An 18,228-nucleotide genomic window follows, 5' to 3' on the forward strand; every position below is an offset into this window, starting at 1 on the left:
AAGAAGTTTTGATAAAAAAAATATCCAAGTCAAGATTTGAATTAGCGACCTTTGATTCGGTCAAAACCCAGCCAATCAAGTGTGCTGGCGGTCGTTGCTGATAAATTAAGAAGTGAAATATATTTAAGCAGTAGTTAAGAAATCAAAAATAAATTGGAATAAAAAGTGTGCGGTAAAGGAGCAAAACTCACCTGACCAGCTGTGCTGACGGCCAATGTTAATTAAAAAAAGAGTGAATAATATTTAAGGTATAGTAATTAATAAAAATCTTAATTATAAGAAAATGCTTAAGTTTTTTTCTCGAACCCTAAACTTTTCTCACCCGAACCTCTCTTCTACTCTCACGCTCGCGTCGGCGCTTCTCGTCGGGCGAAACCGCAGCAGCAAGCAAGGGGCGTTCCGGCGGCCGGCGAGGGCGTTCTCCAAAGATTTCTTCACCGTCGTGAGCCTTGCGTCGAGGAGAAGCCGGGAGCACGAAGAGGGGGCCAAAATCGTCGAGATTTGGAGCTCACCCGAAACCCTAGAGCCTTCCTCTTCGGCTGTAAGTCCAAGAAATCGCATGGTAAGTTGCTACTCACCTGCGGTAAGAGTTGCTCCGATTTTTGCTTTGGTGTTTTCTTGTTTTCTTGAGTTTTGCCATGAAGGAACTTGTTTTTGTTTGCTGTCGTGAACCCTAAAGAAAGAAAGGGAAGGGTTAGTTTAGTTCAAGCAGGTGGATTAGATTTCCTTCAAAGCTTTGTAATTAGTATTTCCAGGTTTTGACTCAAACCCTTGCTGTTTGTTACCTTAGTAGGCATGATCGGTTCATGTAGGACTTTGTAGATTTCGGAATCTGTTGTAGTTGTAATGATCTCGAAGTTGTTCTGTTAAATTCTGCAAGGATTGAATGAAGCATGCTTTTAGGCTATAAGGTTTTGATCTTTTAATTATGCCAGATCCTGTTCGATTCTGTTATGTCTCATTGAATGGATTTGGAGTTGTGGATTACAATTAGCTTGCAGTTTTAGTTGTTGTTGCTCGACAGTAAGCTTGAAATGGTTTAGAATTTGGAGCCTTTAGTTTGCACAAATGATTTTGTCGTGGATGGGTTCTGCAAGGTTGGCAAGGTTGAAGAAGCCATGGTTTGGTTGGTAAACGTGTTGGAGAATAACCTCAAACCAAAGGAAGGGACAATTAACAAACTTTTGGTGTGCCTTAGTAAGAATCATATAGTGCATGATCCACTGTTGGTACTGAATAATTTGTTTAAATTAGGTTACACTCTTGCTATGTCTGTATGCTATTTACTGGTTGAGCAACTATGCCGAGACACAGACACAATCAACATTGCAGGTTGAGGAAATATTGTTGAACAAGTTTTACATGGGTTTTCTTTTAAATTTCAGCAGATTATAGCTTGATTTGTGTTACAGTAGGGGCGCGAACAGAGGAGCTTACTTTTAGTTTTGTTCGTGCTAAGCAATTGACATAAACGGCTTTAGTTTTGGGTGTAGCAATTGCAAGAAAATAGAAGTGATAGTTCTAAACAAACGAAACGAGTTATATAGGATCCAAAATTCCAGTGAGTTTTAGTTTGATAGAAGCACCCTTTCCTTATGCTTTGCTTGGTTGGAAACAATTCAGAATGTGTAGATTTATTAAGTATTTAGTTTCTTTAACAGTACAGATTTGCTAATAGATAATTTATGGAAAGCATTGTAGTACAAGGCTTTAGATTTCCTTTAAATATGCAGTTCTAAACCCTTTGTTGCCAAGTAAACAGCAATGAACAGATTATATTCGAGTTTTCTGTTGTTTCTTTGCTACTGTACAGAACCTGATCTACCTTTAAATTTGCTTTCTCTTGATGTAATAAGGGTTCGGACAGATTATGGTAGAGTTAATCCTTGATATCTCCGTATCACTAAATAGCTAAAGTTTTCTAAAGGTTTAGGATCAAATCTGTTTGGTTTATCTTTTTTGTTATTGTACAGTTTTGAAGTATTTTTAAAATGGTTTGGAAAAATACTTAGCTAAATTTGAAAAGCTTTTGAAAAATATTTAACTAAATTTGAAATGGTTTTGAAAATAATTGTTGTTTGAAAAACTGAACTCTTAAAAAGATTTTGACAAACACTAAAAAGTATTGATAAATACTTAACTTTTAAAAAGATTTTCTTGATAGAAGTTCAGCCTAAGTACTTAACTTAAAAAGGATTTTCATAAAAACTTAGCTTAAGTACTTCTTAGCTTTGAAAATAGTTAGCTTCTAGAAAGGTTTTTAGATAAAAAAAACATACTTAAAAACTTTTTCAAAATTTGTACTTGCTTTTTCACATAAGGTTTTTTTTAAAAAAAAAAACTAAATTTTTAAACATTTAAACTTTGAAATAAGAAAAAAAATGCCCTTTTTTTTTTTAAAAAAAAAAGTTTCAAATTTCTTTGCACTCCCCCTAAATTAATGCCAAAAGTGTTTGAGAGTCCTAGAGTCCAAGCATGAGAAGTTATCAAACACAAGTTATAAAATAATTTTCCAAATTTTCCATCTCATCCATTCTAGGTTATCAAGCATGTTTAGCTTATGAGTGAGTGTGAGACGGAGTTGTCTTTATCAATATTGAAATTGATATTTAAAATAAGTTTGAGTTTGAGTTTCAAATGAGTAAACATTTAAAATTTTAAAAATTAAAAATTAATTAAGTTTGCAATCATAATTTGAAAATATGATTTAAGAATTAATTAAAATTTTAAAAATTAAAAATTAATTAAGTTTGCAATCATAATTTGAAAATATGATTTGAGAATTAATTAAGATTTTAAAAATTAATTATCATTAAGATTTTGAATTAAATATAATTTGAAAATTAATTATCATATGATTTGAAAATTGAAATTTTAATAATTAATAGTTTGAAATTTAATTATGAATTGAAAATTATAATTTTGTAAATAATGATTTTAAATTTTGAAATTATAAAAAAATAAATACTTTGATTGAAATTAATTATAATTTGAACCTTAATAATAATTAACTTTTTGAAAATAATTTAATTATGATTTTAAAATTAATTATAACATTAAGTGAGATTAATTATAATTTTAAGTAAGATTTTGAAATTAATTAAGATTTTAAAATTAATTATGATTTTGAAATTAAGTATAATATCGAAATTAATTATGATTTTTAAAATAATTATGAAATTAATTATAATTTTTAAAATAATTATGAAATTAATTATGATTTTTAAAATAATTACCAAATTAATTATGATTTTAAAAATAATTATGAATAATTTTACTTGATTAACTATTTTAAACCTAGGTTTATCTCACCCCGTCTAAGTTACCAAGCAAGGAACCTTATAGATTTTTGTGAGATGATTATCTTTAGATTTAGGTTATGTCTAAGGATTAATTTACATTTGAGTTAGACTTAGATTTTTCAATTAGTCAATTAAATACACATTTTAAAGATTGACTTCTAGGCTGTGGCGAGGTACTAGGTCTTCTTGGATATGAGATCATCCACCACTTCTAGATAAAGCCTTTCAAATAAATTATATATTTAATTTTCTTTTTGAAACTCCTAGGACTAACCGATCAAGTGTAAATTATGCCTGGGTTCTTAATCTATCCTAATCTAAGCATATAATAAAAGCAGAAGAAACAAAGTAATCATCAAACAATTCTATTTATTTATAATGATGGTTTTTCTATTGGGTCCCCCTGGATCATAGCCTCGATATGCTCTATCAAGGTAATGGACTTGATCCTTGGGGTTCCAATATTGACCAAGTCAAACTTGATTGATCAAGTTAGACTTGGGTACCCATGCCTGGACTACCTTTCTATTTGGTCTATTAACAAGTGATAAATATGAACGATATTTCCTTTTTATCCTAAATCCTAATCCGGATCGATTGTATACAGTCTTTTGTTTTCCAAGAATCAAATCAAGATTCTTGGAACCTAGTGTAAATCGTTCCAACGTGATGTTCAAATCCTTGACTTGAATTTTCAGGCTGGAATTCTCTTCCTCAAGCTTTTGGACTTGAGTTGAGATTTCAGTCTGAATAGGGTCAGTCAAGGATTCAGAGTTAGTCACTTCCTTAAGGGTTGTTACCTCCTTTTGGAGTGACTTGACCCGGATGTTGGATTTAGCTAATTTCTTTAACAAGTAAGGAATTAAGTTTTATAGATCGTCTAATTGAGTCTTGATAAATAGAGAACTTATAGTGGGTTTGAGCCCTTCGAAAACAGATACGGATCCATAGCTTCTCTCGGACTCGGTTTCTGATTCACTTTCGGTATCGGACTCGAACTCGGACTCAGTTTAGACAACATTCGCTTGTATCAGTAGTGCAAGGAAGCTTGATTGTTCTTCTTCATCGGACTCGTCTGATGATTCGGACCATGTTGCTTTCAACACCTTCCTTCTTTGTTGTTTCTGGTTTGGACAATCTGGCTTGTAGTGTCCCTTTTTGTTATAGCCGTAGCAGGTGACTCTAGTCTTGACCTTCGAATTTGATTAAGTCACATTCTTCTTTTTGCATATCTTTCATATGAGCTTTACTAATTCAGCAGTAATCTCGTCGTCGTCTTCTGAGTCCGATTCGTCTTTGGACTCGGGTTCGGTTCTGCGCTTCGTTTTAGGTTCCGGGGTTCTGCTTGTACCTGCAATTAAGGCAATACCCTTCTCGACCGATCGAGCATTAATTTGTTTATGTAATTCAAATTCAGAAAATAATTCGTCAATTTTAATTAAAGATAAATCCTTGGATATCTTGTAAGCATCTACCATAGATGCCCACAAGGTATTCCTTGGAAAGGCATTTAGGGCGTACCTTAGGATGTCGCGGTTCTCCACTTTCTGTCTGATTGTGTGGAGTTCGTTGAGCAGATCTTGTATACGGGCATGAAGCTGGCTAGCCGTCTCACCTTCTTGCATTTTAATATTATATAATTTATTAAGTGGTAAGTCATGCTTACTTACCTTTGTGTCGGGCGTGCCGTCGATCAGATTTTACCATAATTCTTTGGTGTTCGAGAACGGGCCGACACGGTCCTCCTTGGTTAGGTTGCACTGAAGTGTACATGTTGCTGCTTTAGCGTTTGTTTCTACCTTCTTTATCAGAGTTGCATCCTAATTCTCGCACGATATCGGTTTGCCGTTGTCGTCAGTTGGAAGTTCAAGGTCAGTTTTGACGATCATCCATACTTCGAAATGAGTTTGAAGGTACGACTCCATTCGGCCCTTCCAGTAGTCGAAGTCTTCTCCGGTGAAGAGCGGTGGGCGGGCAGTGCTATAGCCTTCTTGGAGAGCCATAAAATGAAATCTCTCACACAAAGAAAACCATAAAAACTTGTCCCAGGACTTGATCCTGAATTAGTAGTGCGGGTTAAAAAAAGGATAAAAATGCGATATCGAGTGGTGTTGCACCAACTTCGAGAAAAAATTCAATAACGAAAAAACTAGATCGGAAGGCAGCAAAAATCCTGATTCCGATCGACTCCGAAAAATTAAAAAAAAACACCATGAAAAAATTACTTGACTGATGGTTGCACCAAATCAAAGTGACCCCGCTTTGATATCAATTGTTGGATCGAAAGCGCTAGACGGGGGGTGAATAGCGCTCATGACTTTTATGTTCGTTTCGGAAAACTTTCGAGTAATACGCAGCGGAAATATATTTCGAGGTCGCGGGTTCGAAACCGAACCCGCGACCTCGGACTTGAACCGAAGCTTTAAGTTGATTCGGCTAACCAAGAGTTCAGCGGATGTTTTGTGATTAAAGAGAGAAAAGAGAGAGCGAATTTTATTTAAGTAGTAGTTGGTTAACAGAATACCTAGTTATAAAAAGAGAACTTAGGGATTAATTTACCGTGACCTAATTTCTTCCTCCCTCCCGTTCGCGAGCGACGGCGATTCCTTCTCGGGCGAAGGCGAAGCCGAGGCTAGGTCTTCTCTCCGGCGGCCGACCAAGGGGTCTTTCCGAGGGGTTTTTCCACCGTCGCGAGCACCCCGTCGAGGAGAGCACGGTGACGAGAAGAAATTGCCGAGTCTTGTGGTTTCTCCGAAACCCTAAAGGTCTTCCTCGGCTGTAAGTCCAAGAAACAGCATGGTAAGTTGCTACTCACCTGCAGTAGGAGTAGTTCCGAGCTTTGATTTAGTTTTCCGCTTTGCTTTCGGATCATGTGTACAGAATAGATGATCTATTCGGTTTCAAGCTTCGATTTAGATTCCTTCTTTGTTTTGGAACTTGCTGTACAGAATCGAGGATTGATAGAGCTTTAGTTCCTTCTAGAAGTATGAGTGGGTATGATCCTAGCATGGTTGAAGGATGAATCGGGGACTACTATTAGGGCACCGTGGTTTAAGTTATTATCTTGTTCCTCTGTTTTATGTGTTGTGAATTTGGATGAAGAATTTCGGTTTTGATGTCTTCATGGTCTGGAGCAGTGGGTGAGTTTAATAATTTTCTGATGATATCTGGTTTGCTTAATGTTGGTTTGTGGGAGGTAGGTTTACATGGACCCATAACAAAATTTGGAAAGACTAGATAGGGTCTTAATTTCACCTTCTTGGAATGCTAAGGAGTTAGTGGTGGGTGTGGAACACTTGAGTAGAGCTGCGTCTGCTCACTGCCTTTACTGATCAAACTATCAGTTGCTTCCTCACCCTTGGCTTCGTTTAGATTTCAGAAAATGTGGACTAAACACGTTAATTTTTCTTTAACTGTAAGGTTGAATTAGATGCTGCCATGCTACAGAACTGGCCTCTAGAAACTGCAATCGAAATTAAGAAGGCTGAAAGAACATTGGGAAGTAATGTTATGGGTGTAAGGTGTTTTGCTTCGTTTCTTTCTGATTTTGAGGTTTCGGTATATGTTATCCTTCGAAATCCATGTGGTTCTTTCCGGTTAGCGGCTAGTCCCTGGCGATGTAACCGAAGTTGAGCGTTAGCAACCTTCGGCTACAAATCATGGCCGCCGTTCGATTCGTTGAATCCGAAAACGAGGTTGAGCAACCCCTTGTAGTTGGCCTTGTCAAGGTTGTCCCTAGACTCCATCATAGCTTCTCCCCTTGTGTTTTTTTTTTGCTAGAGAAGGGGAGGTATCTATTTCGAGCCGTAGGTAGTCTGGTTAATGGTGTTGTCTTCGACTTTGAATCAAATCTGGAAGAAGGTTCACCCTTTTTTTTCAAGAAAAGGAAGACAAAGATAATTTTATATATATATATAGAAATTCAAGTTGAAGTACTAATGGTGCAACGGACGTTACATAAGTTTGAGGAACGGAGATCCCACATCAAGACTTGATGTGGTAGACACGATGGTAGTGGCTATTGTTGTTGGGGCTCTTGCAACTCTGAAAGGAAGCCAGAACCAAAGAGACTTGCTCAATTTCATACTTCTCCTATGCTAGCTCCTCTGCTAATGCCTCTCTGAGGTCTATCTATTTGCCTGTTTTTGTATGGAAAAAAAATGAACCGAAAGAAATGCCATTTCTTCATAATGAAGCAAAGATTTTGTGGTACCAGGGAGGGGAATGAGAAAATCAAACTCAAAAGAATTTAATGGATTTAAGTGTGGTAAATCAGAATTTTCATTACTACCTATGATTTTGTATGCCTCAATATTCCTCAGCCATATTCATTCTTGGTCAGTGATCAGATCACTTTGTAGCACTACAAATGTGAAAGATCAAGGAGACAAACCAAATACCAACTGATGCTGATACTTAACAAGATAACAAGCACTGAAGTACAAAATGATAAAAAAAAAAATAGGAAGAAACCATGGGTGACTGACCATATAAACCAAGGTTTGAAAAAGTATAGCAAGTGGTACGTGTCAACCTATTGCAAAAACACGTGGTATGTGAATATTTAGTCAGTATTAAAATGGTACGTGCTACAAGCTACTAAATATAGTAGCTTAGGGTTTAAGTCAATTTGGTTCGGTTCATATTAATGCAAATGAACCAAATAAATTTTTTCAACTGCATATGTAGACTACATATGCCATATGCGGTCGCCATGCTATCCCTTCAAAAATTAGCTAGGTTGCTTATTATGCGGCTCAACCAGGGGCTTTTAAAACTATGGTATAAACCTGCTATTCTAAAAGAATATATAAATACTTGCACCATATGCCTCTCTCTTCTTCATCATGTCCTCCAATGTGTTTATATGCATTTTATCCCACAAACAAGCTGCTTTAGTGCACCATCCTTGTGCCCACTACTTCTTAGGATTAAACCTTAGCACATGCACATGTAACAATATAGGCATCATGAGGCAAAGTCATGGAGATAGCAGTTGTAGGCATGTTAATTTCCAGAAGTAGGATTGTAAACAAGCCGAGCCGAGCTTTAGGGTATTCAAGCTTATTTGATAAGGTAACCGAATCAAGCCGAGCTGAGTTTAAAATGAACCAAGCCTTTGAAATGATTGTTCAAGCTTGGCTTGGTTTATCTTTTATGAACTTGAGCTTGTTTTAAGCTTGGCTTGAGCTTGGTTCGTTTAGATGTTATCGAGCTCTCAATTCAAGCATGACTTGAGTTTGGTTCGAGTTTGGTTCGTTTAGATGTTATCGAGCTTTCAATTCAGGCTCGTTGATTGTTTGATTAGTTATTAAGTTTGATATTTCAAAGTTATTTATTTTTTTAATTTTATTTTGTTTATTTAGCATATTGATAAAAGTTTTATTAATAAATATGGTTTACGAATATTATTCATAAACATTATTCATGAACGTTGTTTACGAACAGTTGAACATATATGTGTTCAAGCTTGTTTGTTTAGTTTAACGAGCTGTTCAAGCTTGTTTATTTAATTGATATTGTGTATATTGAGCAAACATAAATAAACTCTTGCCAAGCTGAACATCAAGCTTGTTCACGAATATTTGGTTCATTTACAGCCCTATCCAGAAGAACCCCACATACCTGGGACTATGTTAAATGCATTGTGGGCCTGATTGTGACCTTAACCTGAACTTTAGTTCCGTCTATTTCACATTCTATTTTATTGAGACTACCTTATATGGCTTGTGGTTTTGCTGATCAGACATCATCGCTTGTCTCTATGCTAATGCTAAGCTTATCCTAACATCAACACTCAAATAGTAGGTATTTTTTTGTCACAATTATTCTTAACCTTCAATTCAGTCACCTGTCAAACAGTTCAGACTATTTATCACAGTAGGATTGTCCTTCAGTTAGTAATATTTGATGATTTTCATTCATCCATTGGTCTCTGTTCCTCCTCTACGTAGGAGGAATGCCCAACAACAATCCATTGATGTATCTGGGATGTTTATTTTAGTATAACCTTAATGGTACATTTTCAATTTTTCTAAATTTTTGTTCAATTGAATAGATGTAATTGTAATCCAGTGAAGCTATCATTATTTTTTCTAGTAGTAAAGATCTCATAGAACTTTGTCCACACAGGCAAGCGACAGATTCAACATCAATTCTCAGCTAGAGCATCTTCAAGCTAAATATGTTGGAACAGGGCATGCGGACTTAAATAGATTGTAAATTCCCAAATCTTACTTGCAAAGTTGCTATCTATTTGTCATATATAAATTGAATGCATAAAACTAATTCAAATATATCTTCCTTGTGTCCTTCAGTGAATGGGGTGTGAATATCCAACGCGACAGTTATGCATCATACATTGGCCACTACCCTATCTTGGCCTATTTTTCTGTTGCTGAAAATGAATCCATTGGAAGACAACGCTACAATTTTATGCAAGTGAGGCTAGATCCTGCTTCTTCATCTATTATTTATATTAATAGTCAGCTACCCATTTAAGTTCAATAGAAGTTAGTTATGCATCATAAATGCATGATATCATGTACTTTTGCCTTTTGTTGATGAATAAATGAAACGAATGAATTTTTTTTTTTATCATAGATTTTGGTTTTGTTTTCTTTCTTTATATTAATTATGTATGTGTCCATCACAGATGTGCATCGTAGAGGAAAAATTATGTTATCCTTTTATCTGTAATCGTAGCTAAGTGACTCACCATCCACATATGTTCTTGTGATGCTAATTCGTAAGTCGATAAAATTCCTGCTTTTTGTACCTACAAATGAGTTGAACTTCTCTCAAAAGTTGTAGACTTTATTTGCCATTTGTTGAGATCATATGGAGGTTCTTGATTGGTTAGGTTGGTGGCTGTAGTTCGAAAACATTACCCTGCATATGTGCAGCTGATTGGCATGAGAGAACAACAAAGCTATCATTTCAGTTATCTGATTTGTGGACTGGTTTATTTTAATAAGATTGAGTAGTTTTCTTCTGTCTTAGCTTATATCAGTAGTCTTGGGTGATTACACATGCCAAGCTAGATCCACTAGTTCTTTGTGTTTTTCTAATAGTGTATTTAAGTGCTGTAATTTGGGCTTCTTTGCCATTTATATTCCTTTTGCAACAAGATGATTACAGCAAGATAACGTGTCTCTTGTTGCAGAAAATGCTGTTGCCTTGTGGTCTTCCTCCAGAGAGAGAAGAAGATTGAAGTCCTGTGTTACTTGTGGCTGCTTCCTTGTATTTTTATTTATACTGCTGTGTAGAACTCTGTATGCGTGTTGAACTGAGATCATCTGTAATGGATTTGAAGTTTGCTGGCTACAGATGGTAAACACTTGTTTAACTATTTTTCTGTTTCTTTGTTTTTCCGTGGGTTATTTAGTAGAGGTTCAAAGTTGTTGGTTTCTAACCTTCCGAAATGATCTGTTTATCGATTGAATGTCTGAAACTCATGTTGCTTTAAGTTCACTCTTGAATATAGAACAGATAGCGGGTTTTCTTTGGTTGGTTATAAGAAAATTTGTCAGAAATAGTAAAGTTAAAAAGGAGAAAAATAGAAAGAAGAAAGGGTCATGATTCACAATCAAATCGCGAGCAGCCGTGAACTCATGGCTATGGGTGTCAATTTGGATGGGTCAGGTTGAGTTGTTTTTTTTCAAATCCAACACGAACTCGACCTGAATACGAGTTCAATCTAAAACACCTACACTTGAACCCAAATCCGATCAACTCGAGTCCGACTCAAATAATTTAAAAATCTGATTTAAAACGACTTTTAGGATTATTTTTTATATAATTTTTTATTTTTATCTCAATACTCTATCATTATCGTATAAACGGGATATTAATATATATAAAAATATTTTAATTTTTAAAATAATTTTCAATTTCACCCTAAAAAATCTCACTAAATCTTATATTTAGGTCAACCCAGGACCCGACTCCATCCGAAAAAAACATACTCAATAATTTAAGGACCCGACTCCATCCGAAAAAAACATACTCAATAATTTAAGGTGCAGATTGCATAATTTTTTCATAATTCAAGCTCCGATTTACACTGCCGCCGATCGTCGTACCACGACATACAACTCAACCCGACGAGCACCTCCACGACGGCTGCCTCCGCCTTGTTGACGTCGGCGTAGTGTAGCGTCTGCAGCAGCAGTGCCCGTGGCCGCGTGCAGAACCTCTGCTCCCGGTCCATGTTGCGCTCCTCCTGCCACCGCACCGTGTCGCGCGCCACCGGCACCAGCCACGCCAGGATCGCAGCCACCGGCTCCCTCCAGCCCTCCGCCAGAGATTCGTCCACCTCTGACAGCCGGACCCCCTCCCTCCTCCAGCACTCCCTCAGCTTCGCCCTCACAGCCGCGCGCATCCCTGACGGCAGCATCTCGTACAATTCCTCTCTCGCCGCCGCCACCGGCTCCTCCTCCACAGCCGCTGCCTCCACTCTGTTTCGTTCTTGAAACAACTTCTCGGCAGCCAGGATAACGTTGGCGTACCGCAACGTCAGGCCCGACCCGCCGACGGTGGTCGGGGACTCTTTGAGGAATTTCCTCAAACGATCGAAGGGCGTTTCTTGCGCGCCGATCTCCATCGGCGTTCTCATGATCGTTGCAGAGTTACGAAGGAAAGGCACGTGCTGCGGCACCACCCGTCGCTCCAGCAGCCCTGACGAGTGCTTCCCGAGGAAATTGGTCAGATCACCGTCCGGCAGACCGACGACGCAGACGCCGAAGACAGCACAGATTCTGGAGAAGACAGCGACGACGGTTCGGACCATGAGCTCCACAGCCTTGTCGAAGGTCTTGCTCCACAAAGATTCCTCCTTTAGCCGGCGAACCCTGTCTTCCTGCGACCGGAGCTGGAAGCGAACCGGGTCGGGCGCCGACGGCGGTTTCTGGACCTGTATCGGACCGCTGTGCCGGCGCCACTCCTGCTGCTCCTGCTGCTGGGCGCGCTTCTCCGTCGCCTCAAGCTCATTAAGCACCTCCATCTCCGCGTACAGGCTTGACGTCGCCGCCACGTACCGCTCCATCTTCCTCACCCGCCTCTCCGCGCGCTTGGCGGTGGAGCCAAGGCCGAGGCGGTCGAGGTCGGCGGCGGCGCGGGCGTCGATGAGAAAGGAGTACACGCCGCCGGCCTTGAGGTCGGCGTAGAGGTGGTCGAAGGCGCGGAGCAGCGGGTCGCGGCACCTGGGGGCGAGGCGGGAGACAGCGGCCGCGGCCGCGTCGAGGTCGCCCACCAGCTCGGCGCTAGCGACGCGGAGGAGAAAAACCTGATCCTTCGACGTCAAGTAGGCGACGCCAGGGGCGCGCATGCCGGCGCGGAGGCGGCGGACTTCCTCCTCGGCGAGGGAGCGGTGGAGGGAGACGAGGCGAGACATGACGGCGGCGGCCTCGAAGGCGAGGATCCCGACGGCCGGACGCTGCGGGCAGCGCGCTCGGAGATCGGCGAGCACCTTGGTGACGCCCATGTGCTTCCCGGCGAATCGAAGCTGCGTTGGAAAGGAAGGTATAAAAGGATATATAATGAAAGAGAGATATCTAACATAGAAGTATGGATATATATATTTATAATCGAGATATAAAAGGAAGGATATAGAATCTGATTTGCATCCCCCAATTGTCGGCGGCCTGCCGAATCAGGCAAGCTAGAATTTTTTAGGAAGTATGGATACATATTTATAATCGAGATATGGAAGGAAGGATACAGAACCTGATTCGCAGTCATCCTAGTCGGCGGCCTGCCGAATCAGGCAAGCTGGAATTGCACGGCCGAGATGTATCATCGCATGACCCTAAGCCAACGTTTTTACCTATAAATACCGAACGCCGCTCGCACTCTCCTCGCTCGCGATTGGAGAGGCGAAGGAAGGGACCCTAGCGAGGTAATAATTTCTCTCTCTCTCCCTTTCTCCGGTTGCCGATCGGTTCCAATTTTTGATTTATTTGTTCAGGAATTGCATTCTCGTTGCTTTAAATTAAACGCCATGATTACTTACTTGTGCGTTTGTTTGTTTATTTATGATTAGAGTCGTTCTGATTCGCTGCTTAATTATGGCTTCCAAGAGGCTACAGAAGGAGTTAAAGGACTTGGAGATGGACCCGCCCCTGTCATGCAGTGCAGGTAGACTCTGTTTCTGGTTGCTCTGATGATCTTTTAATCAAGTAATGTATTTGAACATGTCATTCTGGGTATCTTAGCAAAATACGGCGTGAACTCTGTCGTCCAACATGTTATGCTAACAAATGTGAAATCAAACTAATGAAACTTCCACCCTTTCCGATTCACTTTTGTATGTTGTTGGTCTCAATTAATGAGATTGGTCCATGTTGGGCCCGGTAAGTCAGGTCGTTGACAAGTCAACAACAACTCGAATGGGTGAGGTGTTGGTATGGCGACATAGATTATCTCTTTCAGATTCTCGACACATCCTTTTGGCTATTGAGGCACCCTTTCGGGTAGTAGCAATATCACTGATTTATTAATTCTGGTCAGCCAACTCATCTCTATATATGTTGACACCCCCCTGTGTTGTTTTATCCCTTTGGATAAGAGAATTAATGTTAAGTTAAAGGCAAGTTTTCTCTCATTAAGATGAGTGCTTGCAGGTTAATTGATAATTTTCTTTCAAGATATAATGACTTTTGATTTGAAATAGGTGTAATCTAAATTTTGAGTCCAAATGAATTTTCGAAACTCTGGAATTCATTAAAGAGGAGAGGGAGAATTCAATAGGAGAACTCAAACTTGAGTATTGAGTGAATTGAACAAGAGTAAGGGATATTAGCTAATAAGGGTGGAAAGTTTCTTCCAAGAGGTGTCAAGACACCCTCAAAGGGTGAAAAGACAACTTTACAAAAGGTGCCTTTTTTTTTTTTTTTGCAAAACTACCTTAATTAACTAGATTATTCTTGCTGGTCTGTGATTGATTGTTCGCTGCCAAATTGCTTCTCCATTGGCCGCATTTATTATTTCCTATTCGAGCTGTTGCATGCAGTCAATGGGAATCAAAGAATGCTTCGTGAAATCATGGAAGGACTGATGTTTAAACTGAAGCTTGACGTGTGTTCTCCATAGATTTCATGCACGCTAAATTGCTGATAAATTGCATATATGGTACACTTTGATGAAGACGAAGCATAATTAATTAATATTATCCTTTTCACAGTTCTATCTTGGGTTTTGATCCCTGATATATTTCTTAACCTTTAATGGCCGTATGAGAATTGACAGTTATGCATTCTTGGGTTAGTGTTCATATATTTTATGTCCATGACCCTCGCTCATATTCAAGGCACTATCTTTGTTTGATTTCATTGGACCAATATTTCATAAGTCATTTTATATATTAATTTCTTATTCACTCGAGAAACTAGTTTATGATATTCTATTCCTAAAATAGTTTACGGACTATTCAATTTTAATTATACTTGATATAGATCTATCAATTGATTTATTAATACATCCGCTTCATTTTTTCTTGTCCATTAACTTTGCTAGGTCCTGTTGGTGAGGACATGTTCCACTGGCAAGCCACCATTATGGGGCCTACTGATAGCCCATTTGCAGGCGGTGTATTTTTAGTGAATATTCACTTTCCACCAGATTATCCCTTCAAGCCACCAAAGGTAGGCCTTTTAATATTGTTAAGTGATGAAGTTTGTTAGCGATGAAGAAAAATATAATTTGTTACTTTTTCAATTTAATTACTTTTCTTTTCTCCTATATCCTTCCTTTCAAGTCAACACAGTATTAAGGAATTTCATCTCAACTGGATTCATGCTTCCTTTTCATTGATCTTGCAGATGAAATTTCTAACACAAGTCTATCACCCAAATATCAACAGCAACGGCAGCATCTGCCTTGACATTCTAAAGGAGGAATGGAGTCCTGCTTTGACAATATCTAAGGTGGTATCTTCAGAAATTCATAGAAGATTATTGGACTATATTTCCTTGATGCTACCAAAGAGAACCTAACTGGCAATCTGAATTCAAATTAGGTGTTGTTGTCGTTGTGCTCACTCCACACTGATCCCAACCCTGATGATCCTTTGGTTCTTGAGATCGCTCGAGTTTACAAGACTGATCGAGTCAAGTACGAGACCACTGCCAGGTCATGGACTCGGAAATATGCCATGGGTTAAATATTCGCGTGATGTAAACCAATCACTTATGTTTTACATTTAAATAAATTTTATCATATTCTATCATTGTCAATTAAGTTTTCTTTGATATTTTTTTATTTTTGAGTAATTTGTATATTTATAATGACACAGCGTCAATGGGAAGTGTGAGAAGATTTTTACAATGAGTCCTCTAAGTAATTAAATCTGTTGCCTAGATCAATTATTACATTCAAGCTCTAGAGTCTCTTAAGCTCTAGAGTCTCTTAAGCTTCTAACGAGTCCATCGTCTTAACCATTTATCGAACTCAAACTCAAACTACACGCTTAACATGATTTCGAAACATTAAAACCCATGAGAGAGAGACTTACAAGATCAATAGTCAATGTCGAGAAGCAAAGCCTTTTTAGTAATTAGAAGTGAAGAAAGTTGGAATTCTATGAGCATCGAGTTTCTTCGAAAAGCACAAGTAGGTCAATTTTAGTGCACTTGCTCACAAGATGAAGGGTGTCATTAGCAGCATTACATCGAAAGGTGCAAGAGTGTCAAAGATATACAACATATATATATTCAACAACTCATTTACAGTTAATAATGCTTTGATTTTCAATCTATTTTATTTTAATAGACACTAAAGAGATGATTCTACTTATATTTTAAAAGTCTCTTCGCGGAAGCAAGTTCAAGCAATGTTAGGACTTGTTTAGGGCTGTCTTCACTTGAATTAGCCATTTGAAGCCATTTTGGAAGAGGTAAATAATGTTTTTATATGTTTTATATTTTTTTCTCGCATAGTAGACTCATTAAGTTTATATATTACTCCCTCTCGTAATAAACATCTAAAACATAAGTTCTGTTTGTTCTGTCTTTTTTTTATTTGACATTAAGTGTTTAATTTATACTGATTAATTCTAGAAGTGATGTTTCACTAAATTTTTTATTGGTAATTAAAAAAAATTAAAAAGTACTCGTAGGACCCATCAACCCATTAGACTTTGTTCTCTCTTAATTACTTTACGGTTACAATAGTGAATTACCTCTTCTTCTGTCATGGAAATAAACTCCAAAGTTAAATCATGAAAATTTTCTTGCGAACGAGAGGCATGTATTGTTTCTCCATTGGTGATCCCCGTTGTTGGATGCATATTATATAAGTTAAGCAGTAGCAACATACTTCTATCGACAATCTCAAAATTAGACTATTGTTGGGCAAGAACACACTACAAGTAAACATGAAAAATAATCGTTTACCAAAGACACACTCAGTTTTCTAAATTTCACAAAAGTTCCATCCTATTGTGATTTTTACCAAAAAAAAAATCACTTACTTTCTAAATACACCTTTCAGCTCTAAATGAAAGTAATTATTTTTTATTTAAATTGAACCAAACCAAAAAAATGATCTCTTAAATGTATGTATTCATATTTTTTAAAAAAAGATATATAAAATAAGGTTAATAAAAATTATAAAATTAAAAGAACATTAATAAAAATAAAAATTAAATTTATTATTTTTTAAATATTTAATTACAAAAAAATGGAACTAAAATAAAAAATAAAAAGCAGTTTATATGTCATTTGAAGCCATTTGAAGCCATTTTGGAAGAGGTAAATAATGTCTTTATATGTTTTATATTTTTTTCTCGCATATTTTGTGAATTAGCCATTGGAAGACGCCGGTGAAGTTTTTCCGACGGCAGCGAGAGGACCGACGGACGACCGAGACGGAGGCAAGGGAGAGAGAGAGCGGCGAGGGAGATTTTAATTTGGTAAATTTCCCACGCTGAAGTTTTGAACAGAATACAAGGAAGAGAGAATAAAAGGAATATTTTATTTGTAGGGAAATCAATTGGAAACGCCATGTCTACGCATCACTCACGGTCGCGCATAAAGCGTCGCCCAACATATCAAATAAATATATATATATATATATAAAATAAGGCTAATAAAAAATATACAATTAAAAGAACATTAATAAAAATATATATTGAACCAAACCAAAAATATGATCTCTTAAATGTATTCATATTTTTTTAAAAAATATATATATATAATAAGGTTAATAAAAAAATATAAAATTAAAAGAACATTAATAAAAATAAAAAATTAAATTTATTATTTTTGAAATATTTAATTACAAAAAAATGAAACTAAAATAAAAAGCAGTTTGATACTATTTTTGGTGAAAAGCATCACCATCTTGGTGCTGTTTTGAAATTAAAGCATCATCACCTTGTTAATTATTTTATTAAAATATCAGAGTACTGATTTTATCAAAATATCATAATCTCGGTGTTGATTTCGTCAACACATCACCACGTTAGTTGTTATTGATTTCTTTAAAGCATGACCATGTTGGTGTTGATTGCTTCAAAGCATCATTACCTTGATATTGATTTTTTCAAAATATCATCATCTTGGATCAAAGTATCACCACCTTAGTATTATTTTCACCAAAGCATCACCACTTTAATGTTGATTGTACATTCTAGGAGCTGAGGGATGATTAACTCCAATCACTTCATTTTATTAATTTGTTACAGTGGAATAACTCGAAGCAATGCTAATGTCTGATTTACTTAGAATCCACCTCTTTAGGGTGACTAATCCAAGGATCCATACAGTGCACACACTTCACTATGAAAATCACTCATTCTCGAAAACAATTCAGAGTTCATAGGTGATGAAACTATAGGATTGATTGCACGTGAGTGGAGGGGGGGATCACTTGTATTTTAAAACTTTCTTTTTTGGTTTTTAAAACGAGTACGCAATGGAAAAATAAA

At 37.3% G+C, this 18,228-nt stretch overlaps 3 protein-coding genes across 4 annotated transcripts; 2 read left to right on the forward strand and 1 right to left on the reverse strand.

Moving 5' to 3' along the window:
• Positions 1-280: 280 nt before the first annotated feature.
• LOC122034587 lies at positions 281-10,653 on the forward strand. The gene is made up of 4 exons (XM_042593899.1): positions 281-562; positions 9,435-9,520; positions 9,620-9,743; positions 10,468-10,653. The coding sequence occupies exons 1-4, from the start codon at positions 284-286 to the stop codon at positions 10,513-10,515; spliced, it is 537 nt and encodes a 178-aa protein (XP_042449833.1). The 5' UTR covers positions 281-283; the 3' UTR covers positions 10,516-10,653.
• Positions 10,654-11,343: 690 nt separating this feature from the next.
• LOC122033837 (protein PSK SIMULATOR 1-like) lies at positions 11,344-12,786 on the reverse strand. The gene has a single exon (XM_042592999.1). It carries the CDS (start codon positions 12,784-12,786, stop codon positions 11,344-11,346), a length of 1,443 nt encoding a protein of 480 aa, XP_042448933.1.
• Positions 12,787-13,369: 583 nt separating this feature from the next.
• LOC122034815 (ubiquitin-conjugating enzyme E2-17 kDa-like) lies at positions 13,370-15,465 on the forward strand. Of its 2 annotated transcripts, none has more exons than XM_042594169.1 (4): positions 13,370-13,439; positions 14,817-14,944; positions 15,122-15,229; positions 15,319-15,465. In XM_042594169.1, exons 1-4 carry the CDS (start codon positions 13,370-13,372, stop codon positions 15,460-15,462), a joined length of 450 nt encoding a protein of 149 aa, XP_042450103.1. In that variant the 3' UTR covers positions 15,463-15,465. The 2 variants fall into 2 exon arrangements, with proteins under 2 accessions (XP_042450103.1, XP_042450104.1); XM_042594170.1 differs by having other exon boundaries at positions 15,122-15,226.
• Positions 15,466-18,228: the final 2,763 nt, after the last annotated feature.

The sequence above is a fragment of the Zingiber officinale genome, chromosome 11B, assembly GCF_018446385.1.
Source record: "Zingiber officinale cultivar Zhangliang chromosome 11B, Zo_v1.1, whole genome shotgun sequence".
NCBI classification, from domain to species: domain Eukaryota; kingdom Viridiplantae; phylum Streptophyta; class Magnoliopsida; order Zingiberales; family Zingiberaceae; genus Zingiber; species Zingiber officinale.